This window comes from Saccopteryx bilineata, chromosome X, assembly GCF_036850765.1.
Source record: "Saccopteryx bilineata isolate mSacBil1 chromosome X, mSacBil1_pri_phased_curated, whole genome shotgun sequence".
NCBI lineage: Eukaryota > Metazoa > Chordata > Mammalia > Chiroptera > Emballonuridae > Saccopteryx > Saccopteryx bilineata.
The window spans coordinates 38482292-38508688 of record NC_089502.1 but is presented as its reverse complement, the minus strand read 5'-3'; the positions used below and the strand labels follow the sequence as shown (position 1 = coordinate 38508688).

General features: G+C 40.6%; 1 protein-coding gene across 1 annotated transcript in view; it reads right to left on the bottom strand.

Annotated features, from left to right (window-relative positions):
* Nucleotides 1-26397, bottom strand: part of TRPC5 (transient receptor potential cation channel subfamily C member 5) — a 356447-nt gene that overhangs the window by 72413 nt on the left and 257637 nt on the right. Inside the window, exons 4-6 of the mRNA XM_066249196.1 lie at nt 8522-8858; nt 6435-6574; nt 273-595 (exon numbers count right to left, since the gene is read on the bottom strand). Coding sequence (XP_066105293.1) covers nt 273-595; nt 6435-6574; nt 8522-8858 — 800 coding nt within the window. The remainder of the gene's footprint in view (nt 1-272; nt 596-6434; nt 6575-8521; nt 8859-26397) is intronic.

Below are 26397 nucleotides of genomic sequence, written 5' to 3'. Positions count from 1 at the left end.
AACTAGTGTCATCCTGATAAATTCAATTTAAAAATGTGGGATGCTACCAAAATAGTTTAACTCTAGATGCATTCCTGGGAGGCCAGCTCTGTTTGTCTCCCCTCCTCCCATACACACCTAAGTCTGCCTCCTCTCTACTTTAGGCCCTTTAGATTGATCCGTAAGTGAGCTTTGTGTGTGTTCACTGTCAAGAGACAGTGATGAAGTGGTGGACTAAAAATAGGGCAAATAAGAAGAAAGCAGGAAAAGGTAGAGGAAAGGAGGAGTCTTACGTGGAGAAAGCATTGTTCTGTTTCTCACATCGGATCCCCTTGCAGTTGTTCGGCTCATCAATTGCATTGGTCTCATAATAAAAGTAAAGCTGGTTCAGGCCGTTGGCAAAAGCCAGAAGGACTAGGCAGTAGATAAAGAGGAATTTGAGAATATCCAGCAGCATTCGCCCCAGAGAGATCTGCAGAGGCCCTAAATGGGAGTTGGCTGTGAACAGGGATATGAGACGCAATGAACTCAAAATGTTGGATATCGCAAAGAGTGCTTCTGCAATCAGAGTCGGGTGCCATGTTTCCCATTCTTCCCTTGGACGAGAACCATTATACTGAAAGAAACAAATGCATAAGATGAAAGGTACAGTGAGCATTTATAAAACTTTCCCCTCTTTTCTGCAGTCTGCATGCAAATAAAGTCACCAAAGTAAGCATCAAGCATTCATTTATACAACAGGCCCCATGCATGACACTGTTTTTTCCCCCACCCAATCAATACACGATGCTAATAACTCTCTTCCTCCCACTCCTATCCAAATATACACCGAGCACATAGACATAAAAAAACGAATTTTGGAGCAATCATCTGGAACAACCACCTGTGGTTTATCAAGAGACATTTTCTAACTGAGTTTGCCAGATTGTTGGGGAGTATCTCTGGAACTCAGCCACTGGTATACTCAAGGTAGTGGGGACAAACTGCTCTGCTTCCTAGTGAGATTTCAAATTTGATTTATTTCCTTACCACCACCCCCCTTTTTGTTCTATAGAAAACAGACAAGTTGTTATTGAAGGACAAGAGATAGGTTCAGCCTCTGCAGTGTGCAATGTTCATCCCAACTTCCCTGCTGATTGCAGTTTGGGACTGATGTAGCATCCTTAGAGGGTCATTACTTAGTTTTCTGCTAATATTTTTTGCAGTCTATAATGTATTCCATGCTATTTACAAATGGCATGTCAGTCTTCCATACAGTGAATTTAGTACTGCCCCCACAGTGGTATATGAATGTATTTTATCATTCCTTTGACAGCCTTACAATTTTCAAATGTCCCTTTAGCAAAGATAGAGAACCATAGGGTTGAAGGAGGGGAAGAGTTGGTATTTCTGGGGTTATCCATTTTCAGCCTTGTTCTGGACTTCCAGTTCCTAGAACACTGGGTGTCCAGCCTTGTAGAAAGATGGCTTCACTGTGAAACCTAAGGTCCAACTGGACTGTCATTTAAAACTGCCTTTATATCTCATGAAAAGTGGCCATGCAGTAGTGCACAATGCCCAGGGCATAGCAGCTGGCTGACACCAGCAAATATGCAGCCAGTGGCCACAGGACCTCCCAGCATGAGAAAGGCAACTCCAGGCCCAGAACTCCAATGGTCAGGGCCACCCAGGCAGAGCCTAGGAGTTCTAGTGCCCAAAGTCAATGCACTAATTTCATCATGGTTGCCTCAGGGCCACTCTGCCATTGCTCTTTCTCTCCTTGCCTTCTCTCCCTTGAAGACATCACCTGCAAGCTGCAGAACCAGATCCAGGAAGCCAGATCTGACTTAGCCTGCAAGTGGATGTCCTTCTGACACCCAAATCCCATTCCCCACTCGAACTTCTTCCCTCCTACTTTCCTATTAATAAGAAAGTTTACTTTCTAAAAACAAAACAAACAACAAAAACCTAATTGCCTTTGTCTTTAACTTTACCATAAAATGAAGATAATATCTACTCCTACCCACTGTGCACGTTGGTGATCATGAATCCATATATGAAAGTCTGCGTACTCCATAAGGAGAGATGTTATGGAAATGCAAGAAATTGCTTATTACTTTCTCAAGTCAGAAGTAGATTTGGCCTGGAATTTTATCTGAAGCATATTGACTTGAGCTCTCATCTAAATATCACAGTTTCTCAGGACTAAATGTAAACAAGTTTCCTGAGAAAATGTTGCATTGGGGGCCAAGTTATATTGTTCGTATTTCTAAAATATGTTTCAGTTCCAACAACTGAGGAAGGAAACTGGTGTTAAAATCATTTGTGTATATCCAATATTCTCTACTGTCAGAGGAGTTTGGAGAAACCTTGCCACAATCTGCTTGTTTCAGATAGACTGCAGTTGGCCAATCATTTTTGTACACTCTTCACTAAATTTAATGTCTTTACAACCCTCACCCTCCAAATGCTGCATCTCTGTGGATAGGTGGAAATTGTTATGTCTGTTTCACAAGTAGAGGCAGAGTGACTTGCTAGAGTTCACAAAGCAAGTTAATAATGGCAGATCCAGGACTAAAACTAAGGTCTCTGTAAACACTCAGTGTAGCACTATTTCTATTAAATGTTACTTATATGATAGTTGATAACACAGCACATCTGGTAAATAGGCCTTTAAAGTTCTGAGGTATATAAAAAAGATGGAGACTCTTTGCTGATAAGAAAACAGACCTATGTTTTAAAACTAGAACTTCCCTGGCCTGTTGGTTCAGTGGTAGAGCGTCGGCCTGGCGTGCAGAAGTCCCGGGTTCGATTCCCGGCCAGGGCACACAGGAGAGGCGCCCACCTGCTTCTCCACCCTTCCCCCTCTCCTTCCTCTCTGTCTCTCTCTTCCCCTCCCGCAGCCAAGGCTCCATTGGAGCAAAGATGGCCCGGGCACTGGGGATGGCTCCTTGGCCTCTGCCCCAGGCGCTGGAGTGGCTCTGGTCGCGACAGAGCGACGCCCCGGAGGGGCAGAGCATCGCCCCCTGGTGGGCGTGCCTGATGGATCCCGGTCAGGCGCATGCGGGAGTCTGTCTGACTGTCTATCCCCGTTTCCAGCTTCAGAAAAATAAAAAACAACAACAACAACAAAAAAAACACAAACAAACAAAAAACTAGAACTTACTAACTGGATCACGTATAGCTCATATTTAGAGTTTTTTGTTTTGTTTTGTTTTTGTCTCTGCAACCATAACTGTAACCACAGGGAAATCTGTTGCCAATGGGGTGATGAGTCTGAATTTTCAGAATACTCAACATTGTAAAAGATTATTCTTGTGGTGAATCTATGCTTTGCATATACTTTTGGAGAAAGAGATTATAAAATATGAGAGCAGGGAATAAATTTGGAGCTTATTTAGTATTGAGGTCAGCAAAAATATTCTATTAAGGGCCAGACAGTACATACCATTGAGGCAAAAGTATGTTTGCAGTTGTAAGTACATGAAACACAGAGTTTATTTTTGTATTATTATTTATTAATTATTGTATTATTTTCCACATAAACAACTTTAAACCTACTTTTTCCCACCCTGTATTTTTGGCTTTGTGGATGGTATAGTCCCTGTAGCCATTACTTAATTATTTTCTTATAGAATAGACAGTAGGTAAACAAAGAGATGTGGCAGATGGCCAAATTTTCCCTGCAGGCCATAGTTTTCTGACCTCCAATCTAAGTGGTTTTCTAACTGTGTTCCTTGAAACTTGAGGGTTCATGGAAGCATCTGTTGACCACTGTGCAAGCCAAGGAGGAAGCCTGGAAGACCCATTCCTCAATTTAGAGCCAACACTTTAAGCTCTTTAATATATTTAAGTTTTGCATGAGTTTTAATTTCAGTATGTGGTCCCATGGAAAAATTAAAAAGTTGAAAGCTACTGTTCTAATCTAATCTTATTTTTCAGAAGCAGAATCTAAGGCTCAGAGAGGTAGAAGGATGACCTATGGTAATCCAGTTTGTGAGCGTCAGGGTTTAAATTCAGGTTTCCTGACTCTTGAATTAGTGATATTAACAGGCAAGTGATTTTACTTATAGTTTTTAAGATAAAATACACCTAAAAATTGGCCTGCATGCTTTTCAAAGGGGTGTGGATTGCATTCTGTAAACTCAAAAGCAAAATAGGAAAAAGGACAGCCTAATGTGGAGACTTGATCATAACAAGGACAGGTGTGTGTGTGTGTGTGTGTGTGTGTGTGTGTGTGTGTGTCTGCAACCATGTGCTCACTAAAGAAAGAACTACAGTTCAATAGTTTGTACATAATAGAAGGTGATGGTGGAATAAATCTAAATGGTGTTATCCTAGAAGACAAAAGGACAATTATTCTATATTTGTAAGGTTATCAAGGGAGTACTGAGGGCCAACCTTATGTGTATTTGTTCCTTTTGAGTACTTTAGCGTGTGCCTTTTGGTTCCTGTTGTTGTAGACCACGTGAGGTGCAGTTTATATGTAGCTGACAAATTTTTCACTCTAATAGAAGATCTTCTGTAGATCCAGCCTATCACATGGTGCTTTTTGTGCTTCCTCAGTACGACAATGATCTAAAATGTTTCAAGGAGTCTGAGACCAGCTCTTGTGACTTTACCTCATAAGGGTTGGCTCAGCCCACTTGGAGAAGTTCATCTGAGGCTGGTGTGCTGTGTGGATGAATGAACCAGACTGCCCATTTACAATTTCTCATTGCAAATCCAAAGCCTGTATGTAACATGTCTTTCTTTGTAAATTTTCTTTTTTTAGAAAAGGACTGTAGTTCCTTCGAAAATGTCTCCTTTAAGTTAAGTGTTTTTTTCAGTTCAGGAGCATACACTCAGCTTAGGAGAGCTGATTTATCCTTACATTCTGGGGGAGGGGAGTATCTAACTCCTTGTAAGTCCAGTGAAGTTGGACAGGTTATGTGATTAGCTAATGTTGGGCATCTATAAGTACATTTTCACATCTCTAAGAGTTACTCATTTTGATCATTTATCTTAAACTCTCTTATTTAAAAAAAGCCACCAATTTCTAGATTGATAATTTATTGTCCCTCCAGTGTATAAATACCACTTCCAAAGGAAAAAATGTATTTTTTTCAGGCAAGCAGTGTCACTTAGTCAGCAGAGTGCCAGAATGACATGGATTTTATCCAGCCACATTAACCAGATATTCAAATATTTCCTCACCAGCTTTTTCTTGTAAGGAAGTTGTAAGTATGTGTTAAACGATCACCACAAGTATAAGGCATACTCGTAGGCTTCCTAAAAAATATATTTTATGACTGCATTCAATATTCATGCTCCATATAACTAACTCCCAAGATCTTAAAATTTATGCAATATGCATATTATGGATATAAAAATAAAGGAAGTTGTTGGAGATTTGGGGGACAGCCATATTCCCAATCTGAAACTTAATGTGGAATTTAGTGCCAAAATTCATGATTGACTAGATAATCTTGGCAATGGAATCATCAGCCTTTCCTCATACTGGAGAAGTTCAAGTCAGGGTAAGGGAAGGATGGCCATTCCATTATCTAATGAGCACCAAACCTGGACTCTAAGCCAGTGACTACCCAATGTGAAGGGCTGGATATGAAACTATTTTTTTTTCAGGATAATTCAGGCTGTAAAATGTTCAAGAAAAACATCAAGATGGTGGTGGTGGTGGTGGTGGTGGTGGTGGTGGTGTGTGTACATTATCTGAATTGGTAGAGAGATATAGGTTGTGTGGTATTCAAAAAGCTGGATTTATAACAGCTTCCTGATGGTGGAAGTGATGAGGGAGGCGGAGGTTTATGTCTCGTGAAGTGAGGTTTCTAGCATTCTGCTCTCTGTCACATGAAAAGCACTTGAGGAAGTGTGAATATTTAGCTTTGAGAAGAGACAACTCCAGTGGATTAAGGAGAGATGACTTTATATTGGAAACCACAATGTGGAGAAGAAATAGACTTGTTCTGCTTGACTCCACAGGAAAAAGGATTATTAATGAATGTGTCACAGGAAGACAATATTAGAAAAATATAAAGTTATAATTTTGTAACAAAGTGACAAGGATTGAAAAAAGCTTTTGGAGATAGTGAATTCTATTATTTATTGTGTGTGTGTGTGTGTGTGTGTGTGTGTGTGTGTGTGTGGCATTCTATGCAAGTATTGGTGGGCCATCTTCTTGGAAAAGGTATTGTGGATAGGATTTAAACACTTACTAGGTGGATGAGTGACTGAAAACCGTTTTTACTTTCAGAGCTTAAAAATCTAAGGATTGATTTGAAACTTGTTCCTTTCTCCACTTTCTTTTCTTAGGGGGACACTGTTTACAAACTATTAAAAGAATGTTTATACAATACCTTCTCATATAGATGGGACTTTCATCAGCACTTTTCCCTTAAACTCTTTGTGTCCCCAGCACTAAACCTTAATGTAACCAAAATCATTTCTTAATAAAAATGACTGACATTCCAAGTTACCTTGACATAGGCCACAATCTTTAAGGAAATAGTTGCCAGGTAGAGTGAGTTCATTGCAAAATCCATCAGGTTCCACCAGTCGTGGATGTATTCATTAAATCCACCATCCCACATTTCCTTAATCTCCCCCCAAATGAAACCTAAAGAATAGAAACAAAAGGTTTATTTCTTTACATGCACAGGATAGTCATCATAGTTATCATAGTAGGATTCCCCCAAATAACGAAAAGATGAAAGAAGTAAATCGATTGGGGACTGTGGGGTGAGCCCCTAGAGACAGTAATCACTTGTCTCTTTTTTTCTTTTTTATCTCACCTCCCAGTCTTGAATTTACCAAACCTGATAGGCTTTGCTGGCTACTAATCACTTTTAGCATTGTTACTATAGTTACTGGAATGCTGTTATAATTTTGGGTGCCAGATTCTGCTCTCATTCCATTTTAGAGTGAAAGTAATTTCATAATAAATTAGGTCAATAGTATGCCATAGTTCTTAGTTTCCAATATATGCTAGTGAGAAAACTTCTCAATGAGTTTTGAGGTGAGCAAGCCGACCATGGACCAAAATACTTGATGTTGGGGCTAAAGCCAGGCAGTGCCCGAAATAATTTAGAATTCTCTTTTGTGCTTTCTCTTTTCATTGTGTGGCAGTTTCATGGAATTCTATCTGATAATATAGGTGCTTTGGAATGTGGAAAGCAGTAAAGGGTATGGCTGTAGTCTAAGTCACTGCTTTTCAGACTTTGAAGTGCATGTGAATCACTGGGGAATGATGTCAAAGTGCAGATTCTGATTCTATAGATCCAGGGTGGGACTTGATATTCTGTATTTCTAACAAGTTCCCAGGTGATGTTGACATTGCTGGATTGGGGACCACAGTTTGACTAGCAAGAACTTGGAGGATGACAAGGTGTTAGAGGGTTCATTGCAATCTAATTATATGTAGAGACTAGCTAAAGCTGGTTTTACCATGAATTGTGTAAACTTTCCTGATTGTAAAATCAGTATACAAATTGGATGTCTTCTCTGAATAAGTATTGGTTTTGTGTGGAATAGCCATGAGAAAGCAATAGATCCAAGTGCTCCCTCCCCTAGTTATGGGAAAGAGAGCATTAAATAGATTGATCAGCATGTTGCTTCCCTAACTTACCTGAGGGCTATACTGACTCACACCTGGATTTCCCTCGAAACTAACTGAAAGATAACTCCCTTGTCCTTGATATTGTTAAGCTAGCAGAAATAAGCCTTGGGTACACTGCCAATCTCACTGTAAAATGCAATGCCGAGTGACTGGGGCCTGGGGAAGAACGAACTACATTTCCAAGACTCCCCCAAAAAGACTACTTCACTGCACAGAGAGAAGCTGCTCTAGTTCAAGGCCAGTCCAAGCAGAGGTGGATTTAAGAGCAGGTGTACCTGATGCACGCCCTGGGTCCCAACTTCTGAAAAGCCTTGTAAAACCCCAACTTTACATTTTTTTCTAATGACACCAAGTTTGGTTTCATATGTGCAACTTTAACATTAATAGTACATAATATTATTTATTTCTTTAAAAATATGGTTAACATGGCCTGACCAGGCGGTGGTGCAGTGGATAGAGCGCTGGACTGGGATGCAGAGGACCCAGGTTCGAGACCCCGAGGTCACCAGCTTGAACGCGGGCTCATCTGGTTTGAACAAAGCTCACCAGCTTAGACCCAAGGTTTCTGGCTTGAGCAAGGGGTTACTCAGTCTGCTGTAGCCCCCTGGTCAAGGCACATATGAGAAAGCAATCAATGAACAACTAAAGCGCCACAACAAAGAATTGATGCTTGTTATCTCTCTCTGTTCCTGTCTCTCTGTCCCTATCTATACTTCTCTCTGACTCTCTCTCTGTCTCTGTAAAAAAAAAGACAAAAAATATGGTTAACATGTATTTTTATTTTCCCTGTCTCTCTCTTTCTTTTTTTAAAGGGCCCAATATTTTCTTCTGTACTCAGGGCCTCAGCTGACCTTAATCTGCCTATGAGTTCAAATGTCTATTTCCAGTAGTTTCTTTAGATATGACCAGAAGTTTTTCTGGCCATATCTCCTGGTCCCTTTGACTCACCAAGAACCCAAGGCAGTATCATCCATTCCACGATAGTTGGGGGAGGTCCTTGTAGATGCAGGTCTGTTCTGACGATGTGTTGAGAAGCCAGGAGAAGCATGAAGAGGAAGGTCAGATATGATGCTGTATGGCAGATAAACTTGATAAAGGGTTTCTTGATGAAGAGACCAAGGTTGCTCCTGGGTGAGATCAGATAAGCTATTGACAGCATGGGAAACAGGAACCCAATGGTCATGCAGGTCAGAAGCTTGATTACCCAGTGTTTCCGCCGCCATCCAGGGAAGCCATCATACCACAGAGTGGCAAGCAACTGTTGGCAATTGGGCTGAGCGACAAACTGGGAAAAGAAGAGAACAATTTAGGTATCTGAGATGACCAGGAGGAAGTCTATATTCATAATATCTTTCTTAGTTTACAGCCAGCTGTGTGGTCAACCTCCAAAGAAGCCTGATTTTCAGGTTGGTATGAATGGTATGAAAGACAGCTCTACATGTCAAGCTGTAAGACTAGATCTTCCTTGGGATTGTTTCATATGTTAAACAAAATCACTTTCTTTGGTTTTTGCTTTGACATACCTTTCTATTTCCTCTCCCATCATATTAGAGAAATGGTTTCTAAAACCTGGTTCTGCATCACAACCACCCAGGGAACAGAAAAACGTCCATACCCTTAGGTGGCACCACAGGCTGACTAAATGAACCTCTCTAGAGGTAGGGCCTCAGGAGCTGTTTTACAAAGTTCTCCCGAGAATTTACATGCCTCTTAGCAGAGAATCATGGGAATATTTCATTTCAAATTGCTTCACATTTACTCATTTTCCTAGCCGATGTGAGGTCATCAAGAAATGTGCACTTTGGGCAAACACAAACAGGCATGGAATATACTCACATCTGTGAGTATAAAGCTTGGAATGGAAATTAATTCCCTTTTTGATTTTGTATTTTTATCTCTTTGGTTCTTTGTATCTCTTCATTGGCTAGCAATGAATCAGGTTGCTACTTTGCCATTTACTTAACATTCTCTTTAGTCTAGATAGGCAAAGGAGGAAAACATATTTTGGGGCCAGTATTACCACATGTATACAACTCAGCTGGGACTTTATTTTAAATAAATCTACAACATATCAGTGATTATTAATTAAGGAGTCATCAACATTGCAAGTCACCCTCTAGCTGCTCTTTCCCTGATAAGCAACTCAACAAGAAACTCAACTGTCAGTCATGATTTTAAATACTGACTCTAACTACTCCAGTTAGTCATGGGAAAGGTTAAGCACCATATTTATCATTTGCCCAACTTTACTGTTAATATATTTATGAAGGTCATTAGCTTCCCTAAAAAACTATTCTTCTCTTCCTGAGCACACAGCTGGACTACATCTCCCAGTCTCCCTTGCAGTGAGGTGTGGCCACATGACTAAATTCATGACAATGGAATGTTCAGAGAAATGATGAGTGGCACTTCCAGGCCTGGCCTACAGAGGTCTCCCATGGGTGCTTATCCATGTTCTTTCTTTCTTCTGGCTGAAAGGATTGTGGTAACTCAGCATGATTTAGGGTCTTCTGTCAGCCTCTGTCCCCCAATGACCATGTGGAAGAGAATTATCCTGCTCACGAAGAATACCTGTCTTGGAATGTTACATAACTACGTTTGATCCTTTAAATATTTGGAGGTCTATCTTACCCTAAAGCAGTTTACTATTACAAAACTATCAAAAGTAAGCTCTAAAATATTTTTATCATGTCATCTCAATTTCTCTAAAGGTGCTCATGATCAACATTATTTCCTCATATCACCTTTTCATACATTCACACACAAAAAGGCAAAATACTATAATTTCTTTTTTTGTATTTTTCTGAAGCTAGAAACTGGGAGAGACAGTCAGACTCCTGCATGCGCCCGACCGGGATCCACCGGCACGCCCACCAGGGGGCGATGCTCTGCCCCTCCAGGGCGTCGCTCGGCCGCGACCAGAGGCACTCTAGCGCCTGGGGCAGAGGCCAAGGAGCCATCCCCAGTGCCCGGGCCATCTTTGCTCCAATGGAGCCTCGGCTGCAGGAGGGGAAGAGAGAGACAGAGAGGAAGGAGAGGGGGAGGGGTGGAGAAGCAAATGGGCACTTCTCCTGTGTGCCCTGGCCGGGAATCAAACCCAGGACTTCTACACGCCAGGCCGACACTCCACCACTGAGCCAACCGACCAGGGCCCTATAATTTCTTTTTACTTTTCCTGGCATATAGCCTATGCCAGAGGCTGGGATAAAAAAGTCTTAGATAAAAGCACAGAAATATAGAAGGGCAAAGCAAAGTATATATTTGAATATAGTAGGGAAAAGCATTGGGACCACAGTCTAGTGAGGGAAACAGATGTATAAAAAGACAGTTCTAAAACAGTGTGGTAAGGGCAGTAAAATGGACATGAACAAAGCAAACCAGAAGCACAAAGGAGGGGAAAATCTGGGCTGTTCAGCAAAAATTTCTTGAAGGAAGAATTACCTGAGTGGAGCATTAAAGGATGTATAGAAGTTGGCTAGGTGTAAGGGAAGAGAAAGAAAAGGAGTAAACATTCAAAAAAAAGAAAAAGGAGATAATATGACTAAAGTTTTATCTAGCTATCTGAGTCAAAAGAGAGCTTGAATTGTACAGGGAACTAAAGCAATCTGGGGTGGATGCACCGGAGATGGCAAAAGAGGCTGGAGAGGTATGTGGGGTTACAGAAGATCAAAATGATAGTCTTAAGCCATTATAAATAGTATGACTCATTTTAAGAGCAATGGGAAGCCACAAGTGGGGTATGTGTGTGTGTGTGTGTAAAGCAATATAATGGAGTAGTTAAGACTATAAACTCTGGAAGTAGATTACAGTGTTTTTGTTTTCTATTCTTCAGTGCCTTCTTCTGAAAGATGGAGATAATAGCATCTACCATATATGGTTGCTTGAGGATTAAGGTCAGTTACTACATGTGAAGCACTTAGACCTATGCTTAGCACATAGTAAAGGTTCATTAACTCTTGGAAGATTTAATTTGGTTAAGACAGCAATACTTCCCAAACTGTTCTACAGGTTTAAAGTAATCTCTATCGAAACGCAGTTATTTTATTGCATATATTGACAAGATGATCAGAAAATTCACATGGGATTATAATGGAGGCAGAATAGCCAAGTCAATTCTGAGAAAGAAGAAAAATTTAGAGGACTCATGCTTCCTGATTCCTCAAGGTAATTTATTTGTGTGTGAGTTAGTGCAAATAGAGTCCTTTATGAATTTCTTAGGGGGTTTAAAAAACAACAAAGTATGAGCAGTTATAGGAGCTTCTTAAAAGCCAGGAAATTGAAATGTTGCTCAAGCACTGGAAGCATATACTAGTCTTTACTATATTCCCAATATTTTTCTAAGTACCTAGCACAAGGTAAACACTGAATAAATATTTGTTGAATGAGTGATTGAGTAAATAAATCTGTGCTGGACGAATTTTGGCAGAACCCTCTCTTTCCAAAGCCTTCGTTCTTTAGTGTGTTTGGGTGTAAAGTCTAGTAGCTATGTCAAGTTTTAGGAGTTGCAATTAGGAACTGTTCTTAACATAGTCAGATTAACTACCATCTATTGAGCTTTTACCGTATGCCAGGCACTGTACCAGATTTTCACATGTATCATCTCACAGCAACTCTAAATGCATATATTAATATTATACCCATTTTATAGATGATGGGACTGAGCCCAAGCTTACATTTTTGGTAAATGGTGGAGCCAGGACTGGAGCATTAGTTTGGCTGACCATAGACCAAGCTTTTAAACACTGTATGTTAGCAATCCATGGATGGTATGATCCCAAGCCTGCAGAAAATGAATATTCCCAGTATCTTTACCATTGGCTTTACCAAAGTAATTGAAATGCCCATATCACTTATTATTTTGGGTTAAGGCATTGGAGTTAAGTTTATGTTTTTAGGAAGTCATAATAAATGAAACCACTAACTATCCTTAAGAATTTAAAGTGAACCTGATCAGGCAGTGGTGCAGTGGATAGAGCATTGGAATGGGACCCAGAGGACCCAGATTGGAAACCACGAGGTCACCGGCTTGAGCGTGGGCTCATCCAACTTGACCACAGGCTCACTAGCTTGAGTGAAGGGTCACTGGCTTGAGCATGGGATCATAGACATGACCCCATGGTCCCTGGCTTGAGCCCAAAGGTCGATGGCTTGAGCTCTGCTTTAGCCCCCCCCCATCAAGGCACATATGAGAAAGCAATCAATAAACAACTAAGGTGCTGCAACAAAGAATTGATGCTTCTCATCTCTCTCCCTTCCTGTCTGTCCCTATCTGTCCCTCTCTCTGTCTCTGTCACACACACACACACACACACACACACACACACACAAGTATTTAAAGTGAATATATCATATTAGGCAGTAATCTAGCTATAAGGAACCTGTCTGCCATCAAAGCCCAGAAGCTCTGGGGATCTCCTATATCTGAGCTCGTATGTAGCAGTTATGAAAGGCAAGAGGAGAGATGCATAGCTAAGAACATGGGGGAAACCCTGAAAATCTAAGCTACCTGTTTTAGCCCCAGGCCAGATCCTTATGGGACCCACCTTTTCAACCTAAGTCTTTTCTTTGTAAACTTGTTAGGGCCCTTGCTGCAGGTTTTTTCCTCTGTAATGCTTCATTTCTCCAATGCTCCCAGGCAAGGGCTGAAAATTATTATGTTTTTACTGCTGCATAGGATTTTTGGAAAAACTATGGCTTTTCCCCCTTTGTCATAAAGCTATGTTTTAAATGGAGTGGCTCTTTGCCCCTTCAAAGGATAATTCTTGATAGGAATAATGTCAGGTTCTATTGGAAAAAAACCCCACCTGTTCCCCAGACAACTAGCAAAACTACTTTGATTTCATCTCAGCAGAGCTCTGACTTCATTCATTCAGTGAAGAGAATTATCTTCCTAGCTCCTCACCAGTCTATTATTGTATGTGACTTTTGTTCCCACAGCTGTTCAAATAATCACGTGGCTTATGCCTCATTCACATGCTGAACCTAGGCAGAACAGAATTTGACTTGCTCGTTGCCGAGGGAGTGCAAGATCAATGTGATTCAATTTAAGTATTTCAACAAGTATTTCTGTACAGCTGCTCTGTGCCCAGTTCTGTGTGGCATGTGGGGAGAGGGTCACAACAAGAGACACTGACAGTAATTCTAGCCTGCACGATCTCATTAAGAGACTAGTCAAATGCACATAAAACAAGCAACAGGACAATGTTTGTGTTCAGACACCTGCACAAGCAGTACAGATGTGACTCTCACAGAGTGGTGAAGGCCACTCCCCTCCAAATCAAGAGATTTTGTCAGTAAGGACATTAAAAAAAAAGAAAGAAAGAAAACATGCCCCTTCAGTCTCCTGTTACCATCATTTTATAAAAAGAATGTTCAGAATAAAATCGTTTTGCAAACTGGATCCACTTAGCATTAGGAAAAGCTCAATGTTTTGTTATGAGGTACACTAACTTAGGAATTCAGAGCGTTCAGAGACAGGACACATTAGCAGGTTCTAGAGCCAGAAGGAAAAACTGCAGAGAATCATTAAATCAAAGAACCTCACTTCCTCTGGAGGATTTGCCTGATTGCCCCAGCCAGAGATCCCTCCTCCTTAAACCCAAACTACTTTGTTTCTTGTGGCATCTATTAGAGCCTGTCTTGTGTTACACTTATTTATATGTAGAACCCATGACTTGGCCTTCTTACAATGCAAGCTTCTGAAGGGGAGGGACAATTTTGTATGTTGCATGACATTTCATACCTCAAAGGGCTTTGCAGACATTAAATGTATTTGTTAAAGTGAGAAATTTCTCCTCTCTGCATCCCTGAAAAAGTTCAAACCTGAATGTTCAACTGGGGACATTTCAAACACATAACTGTAAAGCCAGGAGGCACGGCCAGGGCCACTATCACAGCAGCCTTCTGGCCCATGCAGGTTCGCATTGGATTCGGACAGTCAGTAAAGAAACAACGGAGCCACAAACTGGTGGGCCATAGTCTTTAATTCTAGTTTGCACCCGGCGGGCAAGTAAAAATACACACTGGGCTCCAAAACCCACTCACATTCAGTGCTCACAAAGCTACTGACTTATCCGAGTTTCCTAGAATCAAAGGTTTCTAGCTCACCAGACTTATTCACCTCTGTTCCCCATCTCCTTCCTTATCCCAAATACAAACTCTACACAAACTGGCATCTCATTCAGCATTCCACCATCTTGGCTGCTTCTCCTGGCCTCCTGCATGTGGCCTTTCTCTGCTCTCCTCTGCTCTCTCTTCTAATGATAATCTCAGGAACCAAGAGCCCAAACTCTCGTTCCGCCCCCATTTTATATTGTAGCTTCACAACCTCTAATCCAATATACAAAATAGGGAAGTCTCTAGTAGAGTCACTTCTCTGAGGCATGATTGGATTGCACCACCCCACATCAAAAAGGGTGGGAAAGGCTTAATCCCAAAACCAAGCCCCAGGCTGCAACGATCCACAGAGACACACATTAATATCACCTGGGCAACGGCCTCTTTAACAAAGTGAGCATAATACATTTTATCTGCCCAACAATAACTCAAACAGAACTGTTTTCCTTCAAACTGCCCCTCCCAACAACAACAACAACAACAACAACACACACACACACAAGATTCTGTTTTACCTTGCATTTTGTGTGCTTTCTTTAAAGCATGTCTCTAGTAGTAGTCATAATAGTCACAGATTAATCGTACACAGAACTTCTTACGTTTTGGGTGCTTTTTAAAAATTTTTCATTTTTTAATTTATTGTGTTGACATGGTTTCAAGTGTGCCACTCAGTATAACATGCTCTACCTACTTTATTGTGTCTTCCCCATGCCCCATGCAAAGTCTTTCCACCCCTGTTTCGTTCTCTTGCTCCCCTTCCCTTCCCTTCATCCCCCCTTTCCCTCTGGAAATTGTTACCCTGTTTTCTGTATCTGTTTGTTATGTATATATAATTTGGCTAATCCCTTCATCTTTTTTTATTGTTTTAAGTGCTTTTAAAAGCATTTTAGGCCCTGGCCGGTTGGCTCAGTGGTAGAGCATCGGCCTAGCGTGCAGAGAACCCGGGCTCGATTCCTGGCCAGGGCACATAGGAGAAGCGCCCATTTGCTTCTCCACCCCTCCACCATGCCTTCCTCTCTGTCTCTCTCTTCCCCTCCCTCAGCCAAGGCTCCACTGGAGCAAAGATGGCCTGGGCGCTGGGGATGGCTCTGTGGCCTCTGCCTCAGGCGCTAGAGTGGCTCTGGTCGCAACATGGCGACGCCCAGGATGGGCAGAGCATCGCCCCCTGGTGGGCAGAGCGTCACCCCATGGTGGGCGTGCCGGGTGGATCCCGGTCGGGCGCATGCGGGAGTCTGTCTGACTGTCTCTCCCTGTTTCCAGCTTCAGAAAAAAATGCAAAAAAAAAAAAAAAAAAAAAAAAAGAAAAGCATTTTATATTCATTAACAAATCCAGAAGGTTAGTACTATATTTACACCCATTTTATGGAAACTCATTTTATGAGAAAATTGAGGCTCAGAGAGGTTAAATTATAATAATAAGAACAGTAATTATTTAAGTGCCTAGTGTGTGCCAAGCACTGTAGTAAGTGCTTATTTCAGAGTAGTGAGCTAGGAATAGACTTTCCTGGTTATTGTTTGCATCCCCACTCTCTGAGGAAGCAATGGAAAATGCAGGAATGTCGTCTGGTAGGAACAAAGGATCTGGAGGCGGAAGATAGGTTCTTGAGAAGTAAGACAGGCTGTGAGGCAGAGGTAAAAATAGTAGCAGTGAGCTTTTAATGTTTCCTTTAGGAACAGGAAATGGTCAAAGGAGAAGAATCTTTAAGTTCCACAATCCACCCTATTTTCTGCCATGGAAGCTGTCAGCAAGAAAAATAATAGATTAGGATAAAACAAGCCAAGTTCTACATTTAATCACCTAACTTATTTTCAGATGATTTAAAATTGTTGAGTAGGTACAAAAGTGCAATAGGTGAGACTGGAAATAAGGTCACCTTGACATGTTTAATATTCAGAGGTTTGTAAAGCCATACAAGGCTTGTTTGAGGAAGTAATTGGCAAGGTGTTATCTTGGTGTTTTTCCTAAAAGAGATCAGCTGACTTTAATCTGAGGAACCCATCTCCCTTTAGTCAATTTCAAGGAACAGAACATCTGAAAGGTGAGAATGGGCCGCTCCTCCCACCCACTCCAGGGGAGAAAATGAGGGTTTTGAAGAAAAGCTGAGTTCCAGGCTACCGCAGGGTCTGAGATAAGGGCTCAGTACTTTGAAAAGGTCTACTGATCTTTCCAGAACATTCTTCTGCGTTCTTAGCAAATGGCTGCACATCGGAATAGGCCCAACTTTCTTTGTGTTACATGGCAGCTCTTTAAAAGATACCTGGGTAGTATATAAGGGTGTATTTAAAAAGCCGGATAGCAGAAATGAGCCGAAATAGAATTAATTTTGATGCTTTGTTTTGCAGTGGCCCACCAAGCTGGGCTCTGATGAAGAGAAAAAATGCTCAAAAAAAAATTGGTTGCGATGCAAAATGTCCCAAAAGGGCCAGGAATGTTCAAAGTACCTTTCTTTCTCTCACCAGTGTAGTGATCTTGATGAACCATACTTTCACAAAGTGATTCAGCTTTCCACCACTGCAGCAGAAATTTGAGATGAAGAATAGGTTTTGGCAAGTAGTTTAGGTCCAGATTATGATGGAAGTAGCCCCTAAATTTTATATGTAGTCTCTGTCTAATACACAATTTGATACTTTTCCACTTAGATCACTAATCTATAGGGATTCTTTAAAAAGCAGATACTGTGCTTACCCAGAAATTACTGAGACATCTTGTATTGAGCTGGTTGCTGTTGCAATTAGCTAGCAGACTTGGTTCCAGGATAGGATATCTATATCAATGGCAACCCAGGTGCAAAGTCACAGTATAAGTCAAGTAGTAATCATACCTCTAATTTCAAACTGGAGCTAATCCGCACTATTTTGAACTAAATGGAGGAAGGTGAAGCTAGATGCTGAACACTGTTTGAGAACACATTTAAAAATATAAATTTTCATTTGCAAGTATACACAGCAGTAGGAATTAGCTAAATGAGGTTTGCTGGCAGATGTTATAATTTTGTGTTGGAAGTGATGAGCTCTGAGAGCATCTAGTGTGGCTGAATTACGTCCAATGTGATGGCTTCTTCTAGCCATGAGATAGCAGATGGTAATGTGAGCTCACTTGCTACTACAAAGAGGCATTCTAGAAAGAAAACTGGGAGACTGTATTAGAAAACTTCTCACCAGAGAGAAGTAGAAAGCGATAAACCATTGATCAAACTAATGACACATTATGGGAACAGAGTAGGAGGCAAATATAAGGAAAGCCAAAGAAGGAACCGATTCAGATGGAACTGGGTGCCTTGGCAATACTAAGCCCAGTGCTGGGAGGATGATACAGGTACTCATTCATATACACATTCCCTATTCAAAAACTCTTGGGGCAAGATGTGTTTTGCAATTCTAAATTTGTCAGATTTTAGAATAGTAATATACTGTCTGTGCCACATATTAGGTAACACCCCAAGTGAAGTTTGAGGCAGCACTCATAATTAGGGTTGCCAAATTTAGCAAATAAAAATGCAAGACATCCAGTTACATTTGAATTAAGCTAAACAGTGAATGATGTTTTAGTATAAGTATGTCCCTTAAAATATTTGGGACATACTTATACTAAAACATTATTCACTCTTTATCTGAAATTTAAATTTAATTGTATGTCCTATAATTTATCTTGTAAACCTATTGTGATTAAATATATTAATATTTCATCAGTGAAACCTATGAATTCTTAGACAAAAAAAAGACCATATATTTCCTCACATCAATTTATCTCAGGCTTTGCTACCATATGAGTTTTGATAGAAAATTAAATTTGTTGAATTATTTTTCTTTTGGTTTTTAGAACTTGATAGATTTTAGAATTGTAGTTCTGTAATTGTTCAATAAATAAGAGAAAACAATGAGGAACTCTATGATGAGATGTGTATACACCTTCAGTGTATCTAGTTCTTAAGAACCACATTCTCTTTCCACCTATTTTAGATTATAGGATGTATTCAGGTACTACAGATCCTGAAGGATCGGGGAGATTAAGTTAGGTATACCTAAGTAGTTTCCACATTTCTAAGAAGACTTGGCTGGAGTTTTCATGACCTTTTGTGATCTGCCCACTTCCTTTAAAATCTTCAGCATGAAATCAGATAAAAGGATGAGGAAACTTAACCCTTCTCTATAATAAATAACTCATTTTGAAACAATATATTTTGAATTCTGACTCTGGTTTGGCCTCTAATTTGTGGTGAGAGTTGGAGTAAGTGTTTGTGTTTGGGTCTTTATTAGTGCAATGGTGATCTTGCCACCCACTATGCCTTGCTCATAAGGATGCCATGAGGATCAAATGGATCATGGGTGGCAAAGTGCTTTGAAACATTCTCAAAATGGAAGATGGCATTCCTCATACATCTTGTAAGCCTAACAGTACAATGTAGGCTGCCAGTATAAAGGTGTTTCTAATAAGTAAAGTATTAGCATGTTATTTTTAGTCAGAAAGACCAGGGGTTCAAATTTCAGGTCCACCAATTCCTGGTTGGGTGACCTTGACAAGTTGCTTAATCTCCCTGGGTCTCAGTTTCCTCATCTGAAAAATTAGGATGGTACTAGTAACCTATGCTATGGGGTCGTTATGAAGACTAAGGGGTTGTTATGGAGATTAAGAGATTTATTATAGTTAAGCCCCTGTCAACAAGAAAAGTGTCATCATCTTTTCATCTTAGATTATTGTAAAGATTAGATGAAGAAGCAACCAATAAATATTAGCTATTTTCATCATTATGGCTGTTATTATTATTAGATGGAAAATCATTGCTTCTTGGATAGAGAGTCTTGAAATGATTTTATGTGACTTGACATAAACCTCACCTAGAAAATTCACACACATCAGCACTGCTTCCATTCCTCTGAAAGTTCTGAGGGTGTATTTTGTCACGCAAATTGTTGGCTTAGAGTTCTGGAAAGGAGACTTGATGTTGGTAGTATTAGGGTTCGGGAGGGTGAGGTAGAGAAGAATAGTGCATTGAAGCAGTACATCCAATTGGAATGAGTACAGTCCTGATTGTACAGTAAGATCCTATAAATAAGTCGAACAAATGCCAGAATAAAAAAGTGGATTATTATGCAAGACATTTTAGAGGAAGGGAGCAACTTGGTAGATAAAGAAGAGAAAAATTGGAAAAGATTGGCAAGTCAGGATTGTAGGAAGGATAGCTTTTCCAAGGCTGGAAAACAAGGAGAGGTATCTCAGGGAGTTCCTAAAAGCCAAGATGGAAGATTCCATGAATATGGTTTTAGCTCAAAGCAATAAACTTGCTCCATGTGGCTTTCCTATTTATTAAAAGTTGCCTTTGTCAAGTCTTTTACTTCCTTTGTGCTTCAATTTCCCCATCTATAGAATGGGAATAATAATATTGTCATTTAGCCTTGTTGTGAGGATTAAGTGATACTATGTGTGAAAAATTCTTAGCACAGTGGTGGGCTGCCTGGCACATAGTAAACTCTTTCTTTAAAATGGTAGTTAAGGCCCTGGCCAGTTGGCTCAGCGGTAGAACGTCGGCCTGGCATGTGGGGGAACCAGGTTTGATTCCCAGCCAGGGCACATAGGAGAAGCACCCATTTGCTTCTCCACCCCCCCTCCTTCCTCCCTGTCTCTCTCTTCCCCTCCCGCAGGCAAGGCTCCATTGGAGCAAAGATGGCCTGGGCGCTGGGGATGGCTCCTTGGCCTCTGCCCCAGGCACTAGAGTGGCTCTGGTCGCAGCAGAGCGAAGCCCCGGAGGGGCAGAGCATCGCCCCCTGGTGGGCAAGAGCATCGCCCCTGGTGGGCATGCCAGGTGGATCCTGGTCGGGCGCATGCGGGAGTCTGTCTGACTGTCTCTCCCCGTTTCCAGCTTCAGAAAAATAAAAAAAAAAAGGTAGTTAAATTATTTGGAATGTTAATGACAACACATAGAATGTAGCTCTGTCTTTGTTCACTTAAATACCAACTATTTCTATTTATCTTATTCTTATTTTTGCTAACTTTTCCAGGGCCGTCTAATCCTGAAGCAAAGACTGAAATTCAGGGATGGAGGTAGACATGGGAGATTCTCAGGACAGGGCAGTGAACATGGTGGTTCTTGCAGAGGAAGGGGTTGACAGCAAGTAATTTACTCTGGAACAAGCTACTTAATGCTTTAAGCCAGAACCATATTATAAGACCAAAATGAGATGTGTGAGTGAGAGAGCAATAGCGGACACCCCCAATTCTTTGAGGATTATTTTTTTCTGTATCTTCAAAATACCTCTCCCTGCAGTGCACTTGAATGAACTATAATTTCATTATTTGAAAATTCTGGAGTTTTCTAAAGGATTCCAGTATGTGCTGACCTCCCCATTTTCAAGTTCCTGTAGCAACTATAGAAAAATTGACTACGCATGTACTTTGTTCTCAGTTGTGCTTGGTTGGTTTTCTTGATTAAGTTCTAAACTCCTGTAGCACAGAAACCATAGCTTTAATCTCCCAGGTTGAGGGAGAAGGAAGGTGTTGCTGCTATTAAACACTGAAGGGGTGTGTGTTTGTGGTATGTGTGTGTGTGTGTCTGTCTGTGTTCCTGAGTGGGGAGGTCCTTCATAAAGAAGGGAGAAAGAATTTCAGAAGTGACAGAAAAACTAGAAAATCAAACATGACAAAAAATGCAGAAATTATTAGTGGGGAGCCTTCTGCTTCATGGCTACATCTCTTAGTTACCGGAATGGAAGAGGAAGTTACCTACAACGGAAATTCCTACCACGCGAGAGGTAAACCATTGGGCTATAGCACTACTACCTATATTTCTGATAACCATCTTTTCTTAATGTCTCTGTGAAGGTTAGCTCTTCACTCCCAAGGTGAGTTCCTCATAAATAATTCACCACTTGCAAATATCTGAGAGCAGAAAGAAGATATATATACTTTGCTAAGTGATGAAGGGATGAGCTCTCTTTCCCTTAGGCAGAGCATTTGCCTTCTTCATCTGGCAGTTTTTACTTATAATCTATATTTTGAGTTTTCTCCTCCATTATTTAAATTAAATACATATTTCCTATCACCGATATAAACATTATTTAAGCAAATTCTCCTTTTCCTTGCCAGTTTGTGATGGAAAGCCTATGGCTCTTGCAACAGGGGTGATTTGGAGTAGGGCCACAGATAAGTTAAAAACTAACTAAGGGAGCAAGAAGATTCTCTCTCAAATTATCATACTATAGTTTCAGGAGACTGTCAAGGCCAAAACTGGTTTATATTACCCAGAATGCACTGGCTCAGTTTGAAAGACTTCCATACTGATGAGATGACTACATATATATGATCAGATTTGTGTTTCAGAATGATCAGTCTTGACTTTGGAAGATGAATTGGCAAAGGCAATGAAAGTGGGGCTATAAAGCGACTGGAGGCAGGGGAACTAATTAGAAGTCTATTTTAAGTTTGCAGGTGAAAAGTGATAAGGGCCTGAATTAGAGCAGTGGAGGTTGAAAGGCGGTGATGGTAGTGAAGCATTTTTTGGAGATAGAATTGACAGTGTTTGGCTATTAATTGCATGAAGGGTGAAAGGTAAATAGGAGTTGAGGTTCCCTCTGCTCTTAAATGATATAGAGAGTCAGGGGATAAGGAGGAAAACTGGATTTGAGACAGAAAATGATGAGTTCATTTTAGATATGGTGACTTATTGTCCCAGTTAGATTGCTATTAAGGGGATTACAGGGACAATGGATTTTCAGTGCTAAAACTAGGAAACTTCTGGACAGACTATGAGTTGATCATCCTAAATTTAGGATATATTAGATTTGAGGTATCTGTGGGCATTCTCCAGCAGGTGGTTGGACAGATATAGTGGTGTGTGGAAAAGATATCAGAGTCAGAGACACAGTTTGGGGAATTGCTTATACAGAGATGATGGGTAAAACCACAGAAGTGGGTATGATAATTAAGGGAGAATACATAGCATGAAATTACAACTACCTCAAATCCTTTCTGGAATTATGTATCCTTGTGAATATAAATGAATGAATAAAATAATGAATAAAGAGAAAAAGGTCTCAGGCTGGCCTTTGAGGCACACCTATATAAGATATCTAAAAGGGGCCCTGGCCGGTTGGCTCCATGGTAGAGCGTCGGCCTGGCATGCAGAAGTCCCAGGTTTGATTCCCAGCCAGGGCAACAGGAGAAGCGCCCATCTGCTTCTCCACCCCTCCCCCTCTCCTTCCTCTCTGTCTCTCTCTTCCCCTCCCGCAGCCGAGGCTCCACTGGAGCAAAGATGGCCCGAGCGCTGGGGATGGCTCCTTGGCCTCTGCCCCAGGCGCTAAAGTGGCTCTGGTCGCGGCAGAGCTACGCCCTGGAGGGACAGAGCATCGACTCCTGGTGGGCAGAGCGTCGCCCCTGGTGGGCATGCTGGGTGGATCCCGGTCAGGCACATGCAGGAGTCTGTCTGACTGTCTCTCCCCATTTCTAGCTTCAGAAAAATATAAAAAAAAAAAGATATCTAAAAGGAACCAGAATAGATGATAATGTCATAAAAGTCAAGGAGGAAGAGAATTCAAAAAGGTGAGTATTGAGGAAGATTAATATTGAGGACAAGTGATTGGCTCTGGTGATTAATATATCACTATTCACCTACATGAGAACATTTTCTTTGGAGTCCTAGAGTTTGTGGAGTCCTGAAATCAGATTATGCAATGCTGATTAAAGAAATGGAAGCAGGAAGAAAGGAAGTATGGGCAGTGAGTATAGATTCATCTTCCTCCCAACAATGAGGAGATGAGAAAGTATAGATTTCTCCTTCAGATATCAGCTCAAGATCCAACTCTTCATAAGCTTTTTAAAGTAGAATTATTATTTATTTATGACCCATTTACATACTCACAAAATTGGTTTTAACCAATAGATAATCCTGCATAGTGCCTTAAAAATGCATACCATATTCTGGGAGTAAAACTCCAAGTTTCTTAATGATTTAGACCCAACATCTGTTGTAATTACTTTGTTTTTTGACTAGAAAAAGTATATATATATATATATAATTATTATTATTATTATTATTTGGTGAAAGAGAGACAGACAGACACAAAGGGAGAGAGAAGAGAAGCATCAACTCATAGTTGTGTTACTTTTTAATTGTTCATTGGTTGCTTCTCATATGTGTCTTGACGAGAGTGCTCAAGCCAAGCCAGTGACGCCTTGCTCAAGCCAGTGACCTTGAGATCATGTCTATGATCCTACACTCAAACCATGGTCCCACACTCAAGCTGGTGAGCCTGCACTGAAGCCCGCAACCTTGGGTTTTGAATCTGGGACCTCAGTACCCCAGGTCAAGACTCTATTCACTGTGCCACCACCAGTCAGGCTAGAAAAAAAATTCTTAACAAGAATTTTTATTCTTTATAAGTTATTTTGAGTGATTCCTTCTCAAGGTTCCTATAGCACCCAGAGGCTACACCACACTATATGGGAGGGGGGATCCCTATGTGATATAAAATACTTTTCTATTTTTTAATAATTTCTATGTGCTTGGTTGGTCTCCCTATTAGCTGTTAAGCTTTCTTAGGGTAGAGGCTATGGTTTATATCTCCCACTGTACCTACAAAAATGATCTTCAAATATATTTGCTAGTTGTTAGGATGGGAAAAATGAGAAAAAATTATTTAGGTTAGATTTTCTCAACCTTGAAACTTTGACCTTTTGGACTGGAAAAGTCTTTGTTTGTTCTGGTAGACTGTCTTGTGCATTGTAAATTATTTAGTGATATCTTTGGCCTCTACCTACTAATTGCCAGTGACACCTCCCTTTCCATCTCCCATAATTGTGACAACTAAAAGTGTTTCTAGACATTACGAAGTGACCGCTGGGCTGGGAATTAACTGAGTTGAAACCTACTGCTCTAAGAGAGCTGGGCCTAGTTTGTTTATTCCTTGACTTCAGCTCCCATTCTAAAACATTTCTGTCCAGTTCATGGGCTCCAGAAAGAGATTTATAACATCCCTTGATCACTTTATGTTAGTTCTGAGACCCTTAAACTCATTCCTTTCTCTGCCTCTACCTGGAGTGGGTGAATATCTCATTACTTCAATTTAAACACAGTGTACTAAAATGATGCCAACGCACTTCCCTTGTGATCCTGAATATCAAAGCAAAGTTAGGGAGATATTTTATTATAGCAGTGGTTTGTAATGTTTCTGTAACTTAAGGGGAGCAGATGTTAATTTGTTCACAAATTGTAACTAGTAGTTAATAATGCCTTTCCTTTTCAAGTTATCTTTCAAATGTTATATTGCAACTCTGCCTGTAGCCTCCTAAGATTGGCCAGGGGATGTGGAAATAATAAAAGAGGGAATGTAGCCTGACCAGGCAGTGGTGCAACAGATAGAGCATCAGACTGGAATGCAGAAGACCCAGGTTCAAGGCCCCGAGGTTGCCAGCTTGAGTGCGGGCTCATCTGGTTTGAGCAAGGCTCACGAGTTTGAACCCAAGGTTGCTGACTTGAGCAAGGGGTCACTCATTTTGCTGTAGCCCCCAATCAAGGTACAGATGAGAAAGCAATCAATGAACAACTAAGGTGCCGCAATGAAGAATTGATGCTTCTCATCTCTCTCCGTTCCTGTCTGTCTGTCCTTATCTGTCCCTCTCTCTGTCTTTTTTCTCTGTCACAAAAAAGAGGGAATGTATAAAATAAAGGTACACAAGGTTTTGGGACCCTTGTAGAGCAGAGAACACAGGAATCCTTGATTCTAATTTTTCAGGTTAAATCTGGAGTGTGTTCTTGACACTTTTATATATCATTCTAATGGAGTGTGTGGTTCCAGGAAGACACTTCTCTGTTATGGTCACAAGAAATGAATAGATTTGTGTTGAGTTGGACAGGGGGTGAATATTAGGAAATACTCGGATATCTTTCCCTGTTCTGTCACCATTTTCCAGGATTTTGAGGTTCCATGGTTTTGCCCTGTGAATCTTCCCACTTCTCTATTGGAAAGTCCAATAAAACAGTCAGTACATTTTTGTTTATTGCCTGATAAATGCTCTTAAGACACCAAAAAAGTGATATGAATAAAAAGAGTGAGGTTTCACAAGGCATAGCTCATTCTTCCTGGTTATTAATGGAGTATGTTAACTTATTAAACTAAGGAGTTTCCATGTATTTTGGCCCCACTATAAACCCATGAAATAAATATTATTTGTATCCATTCTCTTTTTATAGAGAAGGAATTGTGAGGCTAAGCAAGGTTCAATCATGTGCCAAAGGCATATAGCTACAAGATGACAGAGCTGTGATTCAGACCCTAATCTGTATACTTCCAAAGACTGTGCTTCTACCTACTGTACTAATATGATGCATTTATTTAGTTTACTTTCCTTTCATTTTTTTTCAGATAGGTAAGCTATTCCATTTCATCGAAGAACTGAGGACAAGAAAGAATAAATGACTTACCCAGGATGATGTTGTGGCAGTGGTAGTGATGGTAGGAGGAGGAACAGAAGGAAAATGTAGAAAACATGTTTTCTTTCTTATACTGTGTGTACTTTTTCCACCTACCCATTTTTTCTACTTCACAAGATAAGACACTTCTCATTTAGAGAAATAGTTAAAGAACTAGAAAAGGCAGTCTGTCACCAGTGTGTTACTGAACTTTTGAACTCTGTGGCAATGACAAATAAAATGATGGAAGCACTTTCTTTCCCAATGTTGGAGGTCATTAGGTATACAGCCTGCCAGCAGACTCTG